Below are 19,374 nucleotides of genomic sequence, written 5' to 3'. Positions count from 1 at the left end.
GCCCCGCAAGCCCTGAAATGGCCAAGGCAGGGAACCTAGAGACTTGGGGCTGTGGGAGTAGAGGGTGAAGGGGGCCAGTGGGGACATTGAGGCTCAGAGGGGAAGAGTCAATCCAGGGTCCCCCAGCCCTGGGGGCAGAGGTGGGACAGAATCTCCCCACACCCTGGTGGCACTGGGCTCTCAACCTGTCTGGATCAGGAAGCCCCTAGAAGCGGGTGCGAGCCTCAGACGCCCCCTCTGGCCTGTGTAGGTCCCGGGGGTCCCAGCCCCGCGCCCCAGCCTGGCCTCAGCGAAGGACCTGAGTTTTGAGTTTTGTTCTTCTTCCGTGGGAACCCAGGGCCCCTTGGGGGGTCGCTAAGCTCTGGCTTTTATTGTTTACTTTCAAGAAACGGGCGGCCCTCAGGCCACCCTGACTGTCCCCGTCCCCGTCCCTGCAGTCCTGCTCTAAGTGCAGGTGCTTCTCTTCCAGGGGACGGCTACTACCTGGCCGTGGGCGGGGCTGTGGCCCAGCACAACTGGTCCCACATCGCCACGGTGCTGCAGGACCAGAAGTTCCGGTGCCAGCTCATCGACAGCTCTGAGGACCTGGGCATGATCAGCATACAGGGCCCAGCCAGGTGAGGAGAGGGCGGGGCCAAGCACCTGGGCACACCTGGGCACAGCTGGCTCCTGGCCCCAGGCCCTCCAGCTGGGCCATGGGCACAACTTACTGGCCCAGAATGGGGCACTCTGAGTAGTTAACCGCTCTGGTCAGCCCAGAGATGTGGCTCTGGACAAATCGTCTTCAAGGCACCGGACAAGCGCTTGACACGGGAATCAGACTGAACTTCAGTGGCCGGCGTTGGGGATCCATGTGTCGTGGAGGGACCCCAGGGGCAGGGGCGGTCTCTGGATCCCTGAAGCAGCCTGGGAACCTCAGCCCCCCGTCGCTAAGTGGGCAGAGCCAGGCCAGGGGTCCACCTGCTACCCTGGAGAGAGTGACAGGCCTCCTGGCCCTCCCTGAGCACCACCCGGCCCGGTCTGCGGGCGGGTTACTCTGTCCCGCGTCCTTCTGCAGCTGCTGCGCTGTGTTCCCCACCTGCGAGGGGCCAGGACCCCGTGAGCACCCGCAGACGCTGGCTTGTGCGCAAGACACAGAAGGGGCTTAGGCACAAGGCCACCCGAGCAGGTGTGCCCTTTGGAGAGCTCCCTCTGGCAGAGCTTCAGAGAGGGGACTGGCAGTGGGACAGAGGGCGCAGCACATCGAGTTTATGGCCACCAACAGAGCACCCGTGACCTGCCAAGCCCTGAGCCAACATCTCCAATCCCAGTAGCAGTCGTCGGCAGTGGTTACGGTGTTTCCTATTTGTGTTGCTGGAGAAAGTGAGGCCCAGAGCGGTGGAGACATTTGCCCAAGGTCACACAGCTAGCGAGTACTCGAGCCTGAGGGGCTGTGGCCCCGCTGAGCTCTCAGAAACCGACACGCTCCTACTGCCGCCCTCCTGGCAGTTAAAACCCTCTGGCCTAGGCCTTTCTCCACTGCCCACCAGGGCCCAGTCCCACCTCGGGGGCCGGGGACTCATCCAGGTGCTTCCTGCCATCTCCGTGGGCCTCCCTCGGGCCGGAGGGCGGTGGGCGCCGCGGGACGGGGCAGGAGGAAGAGGCTGGAGGGACAGCACTGGGTTGGGGGGGGTGACAGGGAGACACATTCCTGGAAAATGGCGGACGCAGCTGCCCAGAGCGGGGGTGCGGGGGGAGCGGGAGGTGGGGAGAGAGCCGCGACCCAGCAGAAGACCCCAAGATGAGCACCTTGGCAAAGCTCGCCGTGTCTGGGTGACGTCCTGCCAGCCTGGGGTCCTGCTGGGACCCTGCCACGGGGTCCACTTTCCTGGCACCTTGGTGCCAGCAAACCCGCGGCCCCCAGCTGAGCCCTGGACTGGCCGGTGTCCCCTCCCGGCTGTGAGCGAGCGGGGTCGGGGACGGAGGTGTGGCGTGTGCACGTGCGCTGCCTGGCCCAGAGGCCCGCGGTGGACACGTGGCGCACACTTGCTCATGGATGAATAGAACCCAGTCGGTCACGTACGTTAGCCCCGATCCGCTTCCGCTGAACGTTTGACTTAAGGCTGCTATGGAACCCGCGTGTTGAGGTGCCATCTGGGCAGAGCCCTGGAGGGAAGGAGGGCTCGAGCCTTGGGCTCTCTGGGGGGACGGAGTTCCTGGCAGGGGAGACGGCAGGCACAAGGCCTGGGGCAGGCACACGCCTGCGTACCTGAGCAAGAGCGTCAGGGCCAGGTGGCGCAGGGCAGGAGGGGTGTGCCCAGAGGGTGGCAGACGACATCCCATGGTCCGGAGGCTGTTCCTTCAAGGGACATGTGGCTTCAGCAGGGCATCTGCTGCTGGGCCAGTGGTAGAGGCAGCAGGCCGGAGAGGAGTTTGAGAGCTCACCCGTGTGGCCCTCAGAAAGCCCTGTCACCATGCGTGTGGCTCTCACTCCTGCCCTGGGTGGGCCCAACGCCCTTCTCTGGGGAGGAGGGGGTGCCTGGTGGCTGAGCTGGGTCCTAGGAATGTTCTAGCTTGGCTTCCTTGGCTTCATTGCCACGGCAACCTTAGGCTGGGAACGGGGCTATTTTTAGCATCAGGGAGGCAGGTGGGCAGGAGGGGGCAGGTGCGCTGGGGGACAGGTGGGCAGGAGAGGGGCAGGTGGGCTGGGGGGGCAGGTGGGCAGGAGGGGGCAGACAGGCAGATCAAAGTGCAGCCCCAGGGGACAGCGGCTTCTTCCAGCCTAATTATTAGCCGCTCCAGGCAGGAAGTGACAGCTGCCGGGGGAGGGAGAGCTGCCTCCTTCTGGAAATTTCTAAACTTTCTCCTCGAAAACGTCCTCTCTCTTTCAAAAATAACCCAAAGTCTCATATGAATAATAACGTTGCCACCGCTGGCTGACGAGAGCCCGGCTTTCTGAGCTGGCGTCGGGAAGCACTTAGCATTGTTCCTGGACCGTGGCAGGTGCAATACAAACTGCTGCCCCACAGAACTTTCTGGAAATGTTCCATAACCGAGCAGCCCCAGTACAGTGGCCACTAAGCCCTGTGTGGCTACTGAGCCCCTGAAACGTGGCTAGTGGAACTAGATTTTTAATTTTAGTGAACTTAAATTCAAATAGCTTCACGTGGCCAGTGGAGGCGACATCGTTCCGCCCAGACCTGAGCGGCCCCGTGACCGTGACCGACACCGCGGTGCTCTGCGTGTGTCTCCACACGGACCCCTTGCAATGGCTCTGTGGGGCAGCATCACTGTCCCCATTTAGCGGACGGGGCACTGGGGCTGGGTGGGGTGAGAGGGAAGTCAAGGAGCCAGGACGAGAGCCCGGGTCTCTGCTGGGACACCTGTGCCCTCCGGCCACCTGCTGCCTCCTGCTTCCGGCTCGGTGGACCAGGTGCCCATGCAGACCACAGCCGGGTCCGAGCCCTGGTGCGGCCCAGGCTCCTTCCCCTCTGGGCAACACCCCGAGCAGCCCCGGCCACGGCCCCTTCCGTGTGCGCATGCTGCTTGAGGTCCAGAGCCCCATGTCACTCTCCAGGGTCCCCACCACGTGGGTGCTGGGTGGGGGTCGCATAAGGATCTTGGCGGACTGAGAGCGCCCTGGCTTGGCACAGCAGGGCAGGCCCCCACTTCCACCCCTGTGCAGCCAACCCCAACCCCACCCCCCACGGTGCCAGGAGCCGCCACCCAGGCCAGCCTGAGTGCTCAGCGGGGTGCAGCCCACCAGGATCCTTATGTGACAGTCCCCCAGGGATGCACGGTCTGTCTCTGGTGCTCCCCTTCCCCCCAGTCTGCAGTGTCAGCGTCTCCCACCCACCTCGGGACAGGGTGGGGGCCAAGGTGCCTGCGGGAGAGTCAGGTCGGGAGACTCAGGGACGTGTCCGGGAGGGGACCTGCTGCTGGGCGTGGGAGGTGCCGGCTCTGACCCAGCCCAGCCTCACACAGGTTACTCTGAGCCTTGTGCAACACGGAGGCCCCATGGCCAGCGTCTCTCGGGGCAGGGGGGCACCCGTGAGCCCCCCTGGAAGCTCTGCTCCTCCCGACCACTGGGGTTTGGGCGCGTGTGATGGCAGATGACTGCCCTGGCCTCAGTTCCGCCTCCCGAGAAGTGACACCCCGAGAGAGAGGTGTCCAGGTCTGGCCTCCGCCCAAGGTCCTGCTGGTCCCAGCATGGTCCCGCTGACGGTGGCTTTCTCAGCTGATGGCCTTGGTGGCATGTGTCTGTCTGGGTGTTTCTATTAATCCATGCGTGTCATCTGCCCCATGATGGGGGCCTTGTCCTGCCAGCTGCAGCCCCCAGGGCCTTCCCTGCCCAGGCCCCCAGTGCGCGGGGTGATGCCGGCTGGCTGACAGCCCACCTCTGCTCTGTCCCACAGCCGGGCCGTCCTCCAGGAGGTGCTGGACACGGACCTGGGCAATGAGGCCTTCCCCTTCTCCACCCACAAGCTGGTGAGAGCCGCCGGGCACCAGGTAGGTACCAGCTGGCCGCGTCCTCTGGGTGGTGGGTGGCAGCAGGGGACAAACTCGGCTGGGTCCTGGGAGCCCAGGGCCCTCGGCAAGTCCCCGTAGCTCCCTGGGCCTCAGTTTCCAACTGTGAAGCAGGGACGGTGGGGACCAGGCAGCCCCACCTGCAGGCTGCTGGGAACTCAGAGGGTGCCGGGGCCACCGTCGCAGCAACGTCCCCGCTCCGCCCGGCACCCAGCAGGTGCCAGGGACTCGGCCCCAGGGAGGGCCGTCTTGGCCGTCTGCATACCCCGCTCCGTGTCCCCCTCCTCGCAGGCACGGGCAGCCCCCCAAGTCAGAGAGATCCCCCGCAAGTAACAGGGCAGGTCTCCGTGTCCGAGCGCCCTCCCACCCCGCACTGTGGACGTGGCAGGAGGGGCTGCTTAGGGGGTCACGGCCGGCCCCCGAAGCCACCCCCACCCACCAGCTCCACACAGTCCGGGGCCTGGGCCGAGGCAGCCCCTCCTGAGACCGGGGTCGGGGTCCTGGCTGCAGCTCTGGGCCAGCCTGGCCCCCCCGGGCGGCACTTTCCTGAAGCACCACGACCTTGTCTTGACTCCTCAAGGCCAAGGTGAGGGTGGCAGAAATGACACCAGCCCCTGTTTGGCAGGGGCGGGCCTCCCGCGTACCCGGCTCGGTTCTAACACTGCACACGGTCTCCCCCCGTGGCCCTCGTGACGTGGAAGGTTCCGTCGCAGCGTCTCCGACCTCAGCACGGCTGGCGTGTGGGAGCCGATGTCCCCTGCGGCGGGTCTCCTGCACATGGCCGGGTGTCTGCGGCCTCCCCAGCCCCTGCCTGCTCGGTGCCGGCAGCACCCCCAGCTGTGGCAACCACAGTGTATCCCCACGAGGCCAAGGTCCCCGGGGGCAGGACCTCAGCACGTGACTGCCCTGCGTGTGGGCCGCGGTGTGGGCCGCGCTGGCTTCGGGGCCGGCCGGGCCTGCGGAGCCCTCCAGCGCTCACGGAGGAGGAGACGTTTCCCCGTGCGATGGGCATTACCTGGACTGAGCTCAGCGTCTGGCTGCTCAAGGCCACCCAGCTAATGCCAGCTCCAGAGCCACAGTGCGCGTGGCTGAAACCGACGTGGCTTTGCAGGGGTGGGTGGCTGGATTTGGGTGCGCCTCCCCCGCGTCCACGGCCCGTGTGTTCATCTGAGAACTCGGTGCTGAGGAAGGTTGGGATGAGGTCCTGGCTGCAGAGGGCTGCAGGGCCTGGGGGACAAGTCTGCGTCCTGCTAGCAAATGAACAGTGCGGTGGTGACGGCGGGGAGGAGGCTGCCAGGGACAGGAGGGAAAGGCAGCTGTGCAGCCGCGCTCCAGAGGCTGCACCGGTGGCAGGAAGCCGGGCCGCCCTGTCTAGCTCGCTTCCTGCCTCCTTGTGCAAAGCTGCCTGCCGGGACCAGAGAGGGTGGGCTCTCTGAGAGAGCAGCACAGCTCGACCCTGGCCGTGGTGGCGTCCAGACTGCCCCGACTCCAGCTCGGGCCACCTGTGGGGTCCCTGCAGCGTCTAGCTTTGTTCGGGGCTGAGCTCTGATCCGTGGAAGGGAGGGGAGCGGTGGGTTTCTCCCACCCTGCGGAGGCTTGGCGTCGGCTCAGCCTGTGTGTGGCTTGGCTGTTGGACGGGGAGAAGACCAGGTGGGAACGCGTCCGCTCCCACCCGAGGCCCAGCCCCCAGCAAGCCGCTGGGACTGGTTCTCAGACAGCCCAGACAGGTGGCTCCAGCTGCCTCCCCTGTCCCAGGGGCCGGCCCTGCCTGGCAGCAGCTGCCTGAAGCCACCTGCCCCTGTGGGGCCCAGGAGCCAGGCCAGGCCAGGTCTTGGCCGAGCTGGCACAGAGGCCACGCTTCCAGGGTGACAGGCAGGGCCAGGAGCAAGGCGGGGTGCCGGGAGGCTGTCTCCTAGCTCACTGTGTCATACACTAAGTGCGCCGTGGCTTTATGAAGGAGGGCTCGGTGCTCTGTGTCCGAGCATGACCGTGCGCCATGGGTTTGAGAGTGCAGGGCCCGGCGCAGGCCTCACCTCTAGCAAGCCCACCTTGGGCACGACCTTGGCCTCTCTGCGCCTGCCTTCGTCAGCCCCAGAATGCGGATCGGAGGTCCCCAGGCCCCATGCAATGCTGTGTGAAGCTCGCCGGCGGCCGTCTGGCTGAGAACGTGGTGGCCAGCCTGTCTCCCTGCGGAATTCGCGCCGTTCTCAGAGCATGAATGAGTCCGTGCAGCCCCAGCCCCACCTCAGAGAAACCGTGGTTAAAGGTCGAGTGTCTGTCCTGCGACCTTCTGTGGCCCACGTCTAGATATTTGAAAACAAAATCAGGACCAACCTGTACATAGTTTGTGCACCCTGCTTTATTCTCTTGGAATGTCACAATCGTTTTCTCATCCCTTTAAAAGTTCCCTGAAAGCCACCTCCCGGCGACGTGGGCAGTGCCCGGGGCTTGGACGTGCTCGCTGGGTCCACTTCTTCACCTTGGAAACAGCCCTGTGAGCAGCTTGCCTTGAACACGGCCTCTCATGGGTCTCTGGTTATCAACCTAAGATGGAGATCAGAACTGGGTCCACCGAGTCAGATGTTTGAGGGACGGACGTGGTCCCAGCCTTCCAGGTCATTCCATGGTGTGTTCTCTGTCCTTTGGTGTCTGCTGGGCCTCTCCCTGTACACAGAGGGGTCCCAGGTCTCTGGCAGGCGGGAGACGGGCACAGAGCTCTGGGCCGGGGTCCCTGGCTGGAGGGGTCGTGGTGATGGGAGGTTGGAAACACAGGGCAGGGCAGACACGAGTGTCGCTTACGGAGGAATAGACACACGCGTGTGGGGAGCGTGGGCTCCTCCCTTGCAGCCGCCCGGTGCACGCAGGCTGCGGAGGGTCCAGGTGGCAGAGGCTAGACCACGGGGAACAGTGACAGCCTGGACCACGCAGTCTCCGAGGCACCGTCAGCTCCGGCCGGACCTTGCAGGACCTTGTAGGACCTTCAGCTGAGTTCTAGCATTTTCTTCTGAACTGAAGGGTCCTTTCCCCGTACTGAGCCTTCTGCCCCCACGCTTCCCTCCGCCGGCCGTCGCCTGGCTCGAGCGTGACTTCTGGACACGCTGGCTGGGAGCCCGCTGGGCGCCGGGCTCAGGGGCCCTGCCCTCCGTGGGCACACGCCCCAGTCGAGTCCGGGCCCGGCAGGGAGCCGCAGCCTCAGCCCAGCCTGCACGGCAGAGTGCCACTGGGTGAGTGAGTGGTGACCACTGGCCAAGGAACTGTCGTGGAGGGGAGAGTCCCCAGAGATAGTCACAGAGGAGAATGGGGTTGTGGCAAGAGGAGGACGAGGCGGTAGAGAGAGTGCTACTCTCTCAGGCCTGGCAGCCCCTGTCGCGGGGGACCCTGTGCCCTGGGACGGAGCAGACGGGGCTGGTGGGTGAGCCCGGGGCCGCAGCAGCTGGCCAAGTCCCACCCCTTGCCCCGCCCCCTGCCCCACCCAGCACCCAGGCCCCGTCCCTGCACCCAGCACCACCCGGGCCCCTGGCAGGCCTGGAAGAACGGACGCCTCAGTGCCAAGGGGACACTGTCCCGGCCTCGGCCAGAGCTCAGCCCAGCGCTCCCCACCCCCCCGGCACCCCCTGGGCCTTATCCTTAGGAAGGCCAGCTAACCTCAGAGCACACGATTTACTGTCACCAGGGCTAAGTGGCCAGTTCTGTGGGGTCACTCACTGCTCATGTCTGTGCACTCTGTGAGGCCATCGGGGACAGGTCGGGGCAGTGCTGAACTTAACCGTCTTCACCCACAGACCCTGCGCCAGGGCGGCAGCTCCGGCTCCCATCCTCTTCCTCCCGCCCTCCTGGGGCTCTCCGGAGCGGCCAGGGGGGGATGGGAGGTGGGGTCTGCACGTGTCTTGGGCTTGGAGTTGCTGGGTGGCTGGGGGGTCCAGCTCCCGTGAGGTGAGGGCGGGGGACGTTGAGGAATGGTGTGCACCTGAGGTGGTGGCCGGCCACGGGATCCTGTCCGCTGTGGCCACCTCAAGGGCCGGAGCGAGGTATGGGGAAAGGAGAGCAGGGGCCTTGGTCCCTTGGTGTTGATGTCACACATCTTCCTGGCCTGGAAGTCTGTCCCTCAGGGCGGCCTAGGCCACACATTCTCGGTGGTCTGAGCCTGGGACACGTGGCCTCCCCAGGCCCTGGCCAGCAGCAAGGGTGGGGACTGAGCCACTGGCAGGACTTCAGGCTGTGGACACTGGGGCCGGCGCCGCCCTCTGTCCCACGGTGTGTCCCCCAGGCAGGTGGGAGCTGGAGCTGGGCCAGCACAGACACTGACGGGTCTTGGGGCCCAGAGCCTCCCTGTCAGCCCAGCGCTCAGTAGAGCTGGGAGCCAGAAACCTGGCTTCTAGACCTGCCCCAGCCTTCTGTGGGACGCCTCTCCGGGCCTCAGTTTCCCCATCTGTAACATAAAGCCTAGACAATGTCTAAAATTCCTTCTGGCCCACCCATTAGTCTGTCCAGACACTGAATTCTCTGAATCCAGGGAGAATTTCATCTTCTTCTAAATAATGTCTTGTGCTGGCTTAAAAACGTGTTGACGACATATCCCTCGATGTGAAGAAATGCCGGCCGGACCATGGGGCAGGGCCAAGCATTTATAGGAGATCAGCGGGACCCCAGCCAAGCAGCTGCGGGAGAGGAATGTGTGTGACCGCGCAGTCGGCAACCCGCCGGCAGAAAGGAACCGCGAGGAGCGTCGTGGCAGGAGCCAAGAGCTGCAGCCCCGGCCCTGGTGGGACAGCGGAACCCCTGCTGCCACCCGGCGGTCCCTGCTCACAGGACAGATTGGGCGCGAGTCCCAGCTGCATGTCCGGGGCTGCTGTTTTACAAGCATCCTTTTCGGAGCTGCCTGGACCTGCCCCAGGCTTCCTTGATCCTTGGACCCCCGGAGGACAAGGCGGCTGGGAGCAGTTACTGTCCACCCGCAGCCAGCGGCCCCGCTGTCCTCACTCCCCAAATATTTGCCTCGGGGCCAGCGAGATTCCCAGCGAGGACCCGCTCTCCTGCCGTCTCCAGAGCTCAGCCTGTGCAGACACGGTGTTCCCGGAGCCTCGCCGAGGACAGGGCCCCTCTGCAAACAGCAGGCGCCGGGAACTCATCCTGTGGCGCAGTGATAAAGCGATTTTCTTCTGAAAATTAATTTCAGCTCAAAAGGAAATTGGATTTCTTTTCCCGGCGGTGAGAAGTCCTGGCCACGGCATGCCGTTAGGATTCGATTAGTTCAGGACAGAGCAGTCTCGCGCCCACACACATTAGATAAAGCATGACACGCCAGTCAGAGACGCCGCGGCATTCACAGAGCGTTCATGTGCCAATTGGGTTTCAGCCACCACCTAAAAACTCGCTTTGCGGATTGTGCACAGCCTTGCCAAGGCCTTAGACAGACATGTGACATCACAAGCAGGTTCCGTGATGCAGCTGAGAAGCACTGGTGGCTGCAGTCGGTGGCACATGTGCCCTGCCACGGTTCAAGCTCCAGTGGAGAGATAGTGAAGTCTGCGTGCTTTATAAAAGTGTGAGGACGAGGCCTGGTTGGAACAAGGTTGGGTGTCCCTGGGTGACCCCAGGCGCATGCTTCAGAGACTCCAGGGCTCATCAAGGGCGGCACGGAGTCCTTCCTCTCCAGGTTCCCACCCTGCAGCCCACTGCCGTGGTCTGTGAGTGCACACAGGTGTCCCGGGGTTACCCAAGGCTTTGACCAGCTGTGAGAAATCTGGGATTCTGGGGACAGGGCCAGCTGGGGAGATAAGCTGTCCTCTGACGGATGACTGGAGGTGAGTCTGTGGCCGACCCAGCGGTCCCGAGGACTGGGAGATGGACCCCGAGGTTGACCAGCTCCTGGACAGCCTTGCAGATCCTCAGAGACGTTTAAGTGTACAGAGTGTGGTTTGAGCATCACACATTTTATTTATTCTTATTCCTGGAAAATTGGTCACTATCCAGTCGCTATCCCCCCTATCACTGCCACCACCATAACCACCCCCCCAACCATCACTTCTACCACCACCACCATCACCATCACCACCACCACCATCATCACCACCACCACCACCACCACCATCACCACCATCACCATCACCATCACCATCATCACCATCATCACAACCAGCACCACCACCACCACCACCATCACCATCATCACCACCACCACCATCACCATCACCACCACCACCAGCACCACCATTATCATCACAACCAGCACCACCACCATCACCATCACCACCACCACCACCACCACCATCATCACCATCACCATCATCATCACAACCAGCACCACCACCACCACCACCATCATCACCATCATCACCACCACCACCATCATCACCATCATCACCACCACCACCATCATCACCACCACCACCATCACCATCATCACCACCACCACCATCATCACCACCACCACCATCACCACCATCACCACCACCACCATCACCACCATCACCACCATCACCACCATCACCACCACCACCATCATCACCATCACCACCACCACCACCATCATCACCACCACCACCATCACCACCATCACCATCATCACGACCACCACCATCACCATCATCACCACCACCACCATCATCACCACCACCACCATCACCACCATCACCACCATCACCATCATCACCACCACCACCATCACCATCACCACCACCACCATCATCACCATCAACACCACCACCGCCACCACCACCACCACCACCATCATCATCACAACCATCACCATCACCACCACCATCATCACCACCACCAGCACCATCACCACCACCATCATAATCATCACCACCACCGCCACCACCACCACCACCACCATCATCATCACAACCATCACCATCACCACCACCACCATCACCATCATCACCACCACCACCACCATTACCACCACCACCACCGTCACCATCACCAACCACCACCATCACCACCACTGCCAATGTCATTACTACCATCATTCCCTTCATCACCTCCCCCTACACACTAAGTTCTGCACCAGACAAATGGGAGACAGCGAGCGCTCCCCCAGTGGGATGCTTTTAGAATCACGGGTGTCTGGGGAGTCTCCAGAAGGTTGGAAAATGAAGCTCCTCCAATCCTACCACCAACTTGCTTCTCTCCTCTCCTGTGGGTTTGGAGCCCCAGACCCTGCAGAAGGCTGCACATGCTCTAATCTCTGCTCACCTTTATTTCCGGGGTGCCCGGAGTCCTCCCATCCTCAGAGATGACCAAGTTTGGAGGATACGCCTGCTGTGTCGAGGGTGTTGTTACACAACAAAATGCCCTGGAACCCTATAAAACCGCATGAGCTAATGTGATCTGAAAAGGTCGGACACATCAGCCTGTGTCTGTGGGCACATCTGCTCGAGCCCTCCTGTGGTGTTTACCCAGAAAGGCACACTCCGGGACGGTTCCAATGACGCACGTGGCCAGAGCACCGCCACCGCCCAGGGCGCCAGCATGGCCCTGGGGCCAAGCCGAAGCTGGGGCCGGCATCTCCTGGATCCCAAGTCCTCGCCACCACACAGCTAGCATAAAGTGCAGTGACATGCCCAGCATTGAATCCCCCAGACCTGTGCTTTACTGAAACCTGAGCGTATCCTCTCCCATCCAGAAATGCTCAAAGTCAGGGGCGGGAGAGTGTCCGCAGCGCCGGCTCCAGCTCCAGGGCTGGGAGCAGCTGGCTGAAGCTTGCTCTGCCGTAGCACGGCGAGGCCTTCTCAGCGAGTGCTGGCCGCCACGCCAGCTCTAAATAGCTAAACCTACAGGAAAACCAGCGAGCTGGCTGGGAGTTCCTGGTGGCTTGAAATCAGCCAGGGCGGGAGAGTTTATACCACGGAAATCGGTAAATGCTGCAGAACTCCCCCCGCCCTCCCCGGAGCTGGATGTGAAGCATTTTCCAGGACATCCCTGGGCCTGGGCAAGTGACATAACCTCTTGAGTCCCATTTCCTTGTCTGTAAAGTGGGGGTGCCAGTAGCACCTGCCTTGCCGAGCAGCAGGCGCCTGCTGCATCTGCAGTGAGTGCCATGCTGAGCGCATCCCGCAGCCCCATGGTGGCCGTACCCGAGCGCCTGGCTTCACAGAAGGGAAGGCCAGGTGCAGGGGTGAAACGTGGGCTGGACTTAGACCCTGCAGGTCTGCATCTCCCCAGAGCCCCCAGCCACTCCACTGCCTGCTCTGGCGGGGTGGCCTCACACCCCACCTGTCCCACGCCAGCAGTGAGTGCCGGGGGCGGGCGGCATTCTCTGTGCTGTGGAGGGACAGCGCCTGCGTCCGCGTCCCAGGCCCCTCCCTGCTCCTCTGTCCCTGGCGCCTGGACAGGATGAGGACATTGCAAAAGTGCAGGTCACTCAGTCCCTCCGGCCTCGGTTTCCCGTCATGGAGAAGAGGGGTGTGGTCAGTGGCCGGCTGGTTGGTCGGTGGTTGACTTTTACCATCTTAAGCATTTTGAAGTGAACAGTTCAGTAGTGTCAAGTGTGTTCACATTGTTGTGAAACAAACCTCCAAAACGTTTCCATTTTGTAAAACGGAACAAGTCCCCATTCCCTGCCCCCTGCCCAACCATCCCTCTCAACTTGCTATTCCTGCGAAGTCGGAGACCCCAGGCCCTCCGCAGGTGGGGTCTCTCGGCGTCTGTCCTTCTGGAGCTGGCTCGGTTCACTCGGCACAACGTCCTCGGGTGCGTCCGTGTTGCAGCCGTGTTAGGACGCCCTTCCCGTGTGAGGCCGACAGCATCCCAGCTGTGGACGGACCGCGCTTTGCACGGTGCTCCACCCATGGACGCTTGGGCTGCCCCCCCAGCTGCCGTGAGTGACACTGCTGTGTGCGGGTGCAGACACCTCCTCAAAACCCCGCTTTCCCTGCCTCTGCGTCACACCGGAGCGCGGTCGCCAGGGCGCTGGGCAGCTCTGTGCTGCTGTCTCCGCGGCGCTTGCGCTGTCCCGCCAGCCGTGCACGAGGGCTCCGATCTCCGCAGCTCGGCGACTCTTGTTATCTTCTTTTCCCGCCTGTGGCTGTCCTGATGTGCTGTGGGCGGATCTCCCACGGTGCTTTAGTTTGCGTTTCTCTGGTGACCAGGGACGTGGAGCCTCTCCTCATACGCTTCCTGGCCATTTGTATTTCTTCCTTTGAGAAATGTCTATTTGAGTAATTTGCCCATTTTTTTAATGGGGGAATTTGATTTTTTTGGTTGTTGAATTATAAGCATTTTTCATTTATTCTGGATAAAAACCCTTATCAGATACATGATTCACAAATATTTTCTCCCCTCCTGTGGGTTGCCTTCTCGCTCTGTTGTTAGTGTTTCTTCGGGCACAAAAATATTTATGTTTGATGCAGTTCCATCTGGCTGTTTTTGCTTCCGTTGCCTGGCTGTGGTGTCACACTCCAAACACCGTTGCCGTTTCTGGTCCCGCTACGCTTTCTTCTAGAGGTTGTACAGTCGTAGATCTCATGGTGAGGTCTTTGTTCCATTTCTAGTAAATTTCTGGATGTGGCACAAGACAAGGGCCCCGCTTCCCGCCTCCCCACATGGAGACCCAGTTTTCCCGGCACCGTCTGTTGGGGAGACTGTCCTTTCCCCACTGAGCGGTCTCGGTGTCCCTGAGAAGGACTCGACTGTATGTGAGGGTCTGTCCTGGGTGCCTGCCGTGGGCCGGCTGTGCACAGGGTGCTGTGGAGCTGACGCCGGCCTCGCTGCGCTGCCGGGAGCCGGGAGAGGGGACGGCTCCGTCCCACCCCTGAGCGCCAGCCCCGTCGCCTGGCTGGGTGAGGTGAGGAGTGTGCGTCTGAACGGGAATCTGTAATCGCGGGGGCGTTAATGGGCGTGGCTTTAAAAATTATTTTTCCTGTTTCACGATGAGGTTGACTTCGAGCCCTAAGCTCCTCCATACACTGTCTGAAATTAGAACCCGGACGACAAGGCAATCTTTGTCAGGGGCCTACAGCTTGCACCAGGGACGCAGGGAAATGTCAACAGTACATTTTCAGTATCAATTTTGACTTTTTTCAGAGGTCTGGGCCAATGGGAACTCAGAGCAAACTGATGCTGTTTCGAAGTTGTTTAGAACCAGCCCCTTGGCGGCCGTGCGATCAACGTGTCAGGTTCACAAGGAGCCGGTCTGCGGGGGCACAGCGGCCTCCGTGTTCCTGCACAGACCTCGCGGGCTCCTCCGCCGTCGGGGCTCCCCGTGGCCCTTCTGTGAGCTCAGTGGTCCCGGGGCTGAGCGCTCAGGCCTTGCCCCTGGGGGCTCCGTGGGGTGGACGAGCAAGAGTGGCCCCTGCACTTCCGGAACTAAGAGCTAATTTCTGTTGCTTTAAGCCACCCAGTTGTGGTCATTTGTTGTGACAAAAAACTAACCCACTTAGACCTGCGCTCTGCAAAGGGGGAGCCCAAAACCGCCGTCTCCGTCTCTCCCTCCCCTTAAGGGTTTCCAGGGCGGCTGGAGTGAGCCCTCCTGGGAAGACTGCGTTTCTCGGTGGTCCTCTGGCTGACACATCCCGCTGCCGTAAGGGTGACGGCAGGAACTGTCCTCTGGCCTCGGTCACCTGGCCCTGGGGTGTCTGAGCTGTGGCCTCGTCCCCCAGGTCCGGGCCGTGAGGCTGTCCTTCGTGGGGGAGCTGGGCTGGGAGCTGCACGTGCCGAGGGCGTCCTGCGTGCCAGTGTACCGGGCGCTGATGGCGGCGGGAGCCCAGCACGGCCTCGTGAACGCGGGGTACCGCGCCATCGACTCCCTGAGCATCGAGAAAGGTGAGCGCGGGGTCCGGACGGCCCGGGTGAGGCCAGGCAGCTGTTCGACACTCCCCTCCGGCTGCCTGCCTCCCCCACACCCACCCTCCTGCCCCCAGACCTCATCGCTGCCCAGGAGCTGGGTCTTCCATGCCAGGCCCAGAGCTGGTGTTGGGGTCACCACCCCTGCACACACCGGGACGGCACCGGGGCGGGGCCAGAGCCCCATTGGGATCTGCGAGACCTGCAGGTCAGAGCAGGCGCCGCAGCTTCTGGACGAAGCCCACTCCCTCACCCCACGGAGGGGCAGCTCCCCTGGCATCACCCAGGCCCCTCACAAGTCCCACCTGGTGCCCCCGGCCCGATGGTGCCAAGGGCTGGGGTGCTGCCCCGCCCAGGGGAACCTTCTGGAGCGGACGTGCCTGGGCTGTGCAGGTCACAAGGCCGCCCTGAGTGTGGGGACTGGGGGCAGAGGCGGGTGGGCTTGGCAGCATCTGCCTGTGTCTTCCCACCAACTTGCTGTCCCCTCCCACAGGCTACCGGCACTGGCACGCGGACCTGCGGCCGGACGACAGCCCCCTGGAGGCGGGCTTGGCCTTCACCTGCAAGCTCAAGTCCCCCGTGCCTTTCCTGGGGCGCGAGGCCCTGGAGCAGCAGCTGGCCGTGGGCCTCCGCCGGCGCCTGGTGTGCTTCACGGTGGAGGAGTGAGTGTCCCCGGGTCCTGGGCCCTCGGGAAGTGACCGCCCATGGCAGCCAAAGCCCCCGGTACCGAGATGTCCCACGGGCCAGCCACACCCCCCCAGAGTGCACACGACAGCCGATACAGATGGGGAAACCGAGTCCCACTCTGTCAGAGGCAGAGCTGGGCTTCGAGCCAGGCTGGTCTGACTCCAAAGCTGAGGTTGCAGACCCGGGCCCCTCCCGGGCCAGGCAGGGGCAGGACAGAGTCCGGGGGCAGGTGTGGGGCCGTGGGGAAGCCACACCCTCCTCGAACACCGATCTTAAGAGAGGAGGGCTCTGCCAAGCCAGGCCAGCCCCCCGTGCGTGGGTCGTGGCCGAGTGCCGTGGGCGGGGGAGCCCTGCCCTGGAGCCTGGCCTCCCAGTCACCACGCTGGGACCTCCCTTCCTGTTCTGGTTAATCCTCCCCCAGCCCTGCGACGGGGTGAAAGGGCCTGGCTGGGGCTGCCATCCACCCTTGCAGAGGAGCCACGGGGAGCCAAGGGACAGGGACTAGGCCCAGCCACACGGCAGAGGTGGAAGGAAAGACCCGCCTGGGGGGCCTGACCCTGGCTCCCCCCACTGAGGGGCGGCTGGAGCTGATGAGAGCCGGGCCCGAGTCTCCCTGGGAGCTTCCGGCAGTTCTGAGACGATAAGGGCCTGGAGACCACCTGTGCCGCCCGCAGGGCTCTGAGCAGCAGCAGGAAGGCCAGGTGTCTCTGGGCTTTGCTGACATATAGCTGGCAGCCAGCTGCAAACCGTACCGCTCCTCCCAGATTTCTGGAACCTTCTAAAGAAGTGTCGGGAGTGAGGCGTGGGGGAGAGGAGCGAGCCGTGGTCCGTCCTCGTCCCATGGCTTCCTCTGGGCGCTGTCGGGCTGCATCTCACACGGTGCTCACACATCTCCCGGGAGCAGCTCTCGGGCACAGCAGGGTCCCCGCAGCCCCTCCGCCTGCCTGGCCCTGGTGTTCCGACCCCCCGCGACCTGCCTGGCTCCGGGGGTGGCCTCCACGGCACCTGTCCCCGCCCAGTGAGCTCTACTCAGGGGTTTCATGTCAGGCTGCAAGATAAGCACCCGCGTGGCAGCTCTGGGCTGTCACGGTCCCCAGGAGAGACCGGGTCAGGTGCTGGCGGTGGAGTGGCGGAGAGCGGCCCTGCCACGTTGCTCTGGGCCGTGTCCGCACCTGGAGAGTGAGCTCAGCGCCTGCCTGTGGGCCGGGGAGAGACCAAAGGGAGGAAGGGACGTCACCGAACCTCCCTCGAGCCTCGCCCTGATCCCTGACTCGTGCAGGCCCAGGAGGCAAACTGAACCCTGCCGGGTGCTTTGGACTCCGCGTGGGCTTCCCTCCCGCAGTCCAGCTGCGAGGACCAGACCTCAGGCAAAGCCTGCAGACCGGCACCGCGGTGTCGGCAGTTACGCCCACACCGGCGTCTGCGGGTTTTAGTTTGCATCTTTCATTGACCTTCCTACTGTGAATTTGCAAAAATCACAGTGAGCGATCACGTATCGCGCCTAATAAAGCCCTTTCCATAAAGGGCGCGTCTCGAGTGATGATGAGCCAGAGCCGAGCACCCGGCGGGGTTTGGTGCTGCCGCGGCTCAGAAGCCCACGGGAAGCGTGGCCGCCGTCCCCGCACACAAGCGCTCACTCCCGGGATTCCAGCAGGGTCCTGGTCTCGCTGTTTTCTGTCCACTCAGTCTATTCACGCAGAGCTGCACCCTGGCCCGGTGCCAGGCTGGCCCTGGGGTGGGCGGGGTCCCTGCAGACCCCCCGTGCCCCCATGCTGCCCTGCCCCTTCCTGCAGGCCGAAGCAGACGTGTCTCCGCCCGGGCTTTCGGGGACCCAGCTGTGTGTGTTCTCCCCCCAGGAAGGTGCCCATGTTCGGCTTGGAGGCCATCTGGAGGGACGGCCAGGTGGTGGGCCACACCCGCAGGGCCGGCTTCGGGTTCGCCATGGACAAGACCATTGCCTACGGTTATATCCGCGACCCCCACGGCGGGCCGGTGAGTCCCATTCCCTGGGAGACTCAGGACACAGGTTAATGTCACCACCTCGGGGGTTCTGTCCTTTACTTGCTCGATGAGTTTGGACAAAGGGCCTCTCTCTGAACCTTGGTTTCTTGTCTCTACAATGGGGACAGCCTGCCACCCACCTCACCAGATGGCCTTAGTAAGCAGGGTTGTGATGGGGTGATCCCACCGCTGACAGGCCCCTCTGGAACCTGGGGAGACCAGAGCCCGGGTCCCAGCAAGGTGGTGCCACCAGCCCGGTGCCGCGCCAGAGTGCAGTGAAGGCTGAGTTGCCTCTTCGAACAACACTCGCCTTTCCTGCCGGTCAGCAAAGGCTCAGCAGTGGCCAGAAAGGTGGCCCAGGACACTTGGGGAGAACCTGGGGCCTGCCCAGGCGGCTCGGGCCAGCAGCGAGAGCCAACTGTGTGCTTGTCCCCCTACCTACCCCCCCACCCCCACCCCCCGCTGTGTCTGGAGCATTTACACCAGGGAAAGGGGCAGAAGCTACAACCACAGTCCCCTCCCACCCTCCAAGAGCTGGCAGTTCAACATTGTCTAGCACACCAGGGGCAACGGACATTTCTGCACAAGACTGAAGGGACAGCCACTGAAGGCAGGGGCAGAATTTCAAGCCTGATGGATACTTATTAGCAAGGACCATGTGGCAGCTCTGAGTTATCTGCTCCTGGACGTGCCTTCCGGCATCTGAGGCCACCAGCTCCCCGTGTCCCCTGCCTGTGGGCCGCCGGGCAGGGCAGAGCGTCCAGCCTGCAGGTGTACCCACAGCTCAGAGCACCCTCCTGGAGCTCCGGGCGCAAAAGGCTCTGTTTGTTTTTCGTTGTTTTCATCCAGCCCTGAGCTGCCAGGAATGAGGGGGCCCTCTAACTCCCAGGGCAGAGCCCCAGGACAGACCCCTGCAGCCCCGGCCGGGTCTAGGTGCCGTACAGGGACAAAAGGCTCCCTGAGCAGCAGGCACCGGGTCTCATCTTTCATGCCAGGCTGGCCGTGGCACCCCTCCTGCCCAAGGAACACGGGGCTGGCCGCTCCCGAGGGCTCGCTGGGAAGGCCGAGCCAGGCGTGGGGTGGGGCACGCGGGGCCCAGGCCGTCTGGGAAGCCGTTCCAGCCACCCCTGCTGCCGGGAGTCCAGCCCGCTGGCCGCCGGCCTCCCGGCAGTGCTCCAGCCGCTGCGCTCGCCCAGGTTCCGGGGAAACGGGCTGCTGCGTTCCCAGGGACTCGGAATCGCTGGGGTGGGAGGCTGTTGTCCTGTAGGCGAATCCTGCCCCCCACCAGACCTGGCTGTGCCGGACCCCAGATCCGCAAGCCCCGCGCAGGGCCCGTGGGCGCGAGCTCTGCCTGCTCTGGGCCGTGCTGGGCTCTGAGCGGGAGGCTCTGGC

The 19,374-nt window shown here is 63.2% G+C and overlaps 1 protein-coding gene across 1 annotated transcript in view; it reads left to right on the top strand.

Annotated features, from left to right (window-relative positions):
• Positions 1-19,374, top strand: part of SARDH (sarcosine dehydrogenase) — a 55,016-nt gene that overhangs the window by 35,078 nt on the left and 564 nt on the right. The window contains 5 exon segments of the mRNA XM_045562561.1: positions 470-617; positions 4,395-4,488; positions 15,111-15,273; positions 15,788-15,956; positions 17,838-17,973. Coding sequence (XP_045418517.1) covers positions 470-617; positions 4,395-4,488; positions 15,111-15,273; positions 15,788-15,956; positions 17,838-17,973 — 710 coding nt within the window.

The sequence above is a fragment of the Lemur catta genome, chromosome 10, assembly GCF_020740605.2.
Source record: "Lemur catta isolate mLemCat1 chromosome 10, mLemCat1.pri, whole genome shotgun sequence".
NCBI classification, from domain to species: Eukaryota; Metazoa; Chordata; class Mammalia; order Primates; family Lemuridae; genus Lemur; species Lemur catta.
Note: the sequence above shows the minus strand (reverse complement) of the source record. Positions and strands in the feature narration are given on the sequence as shown.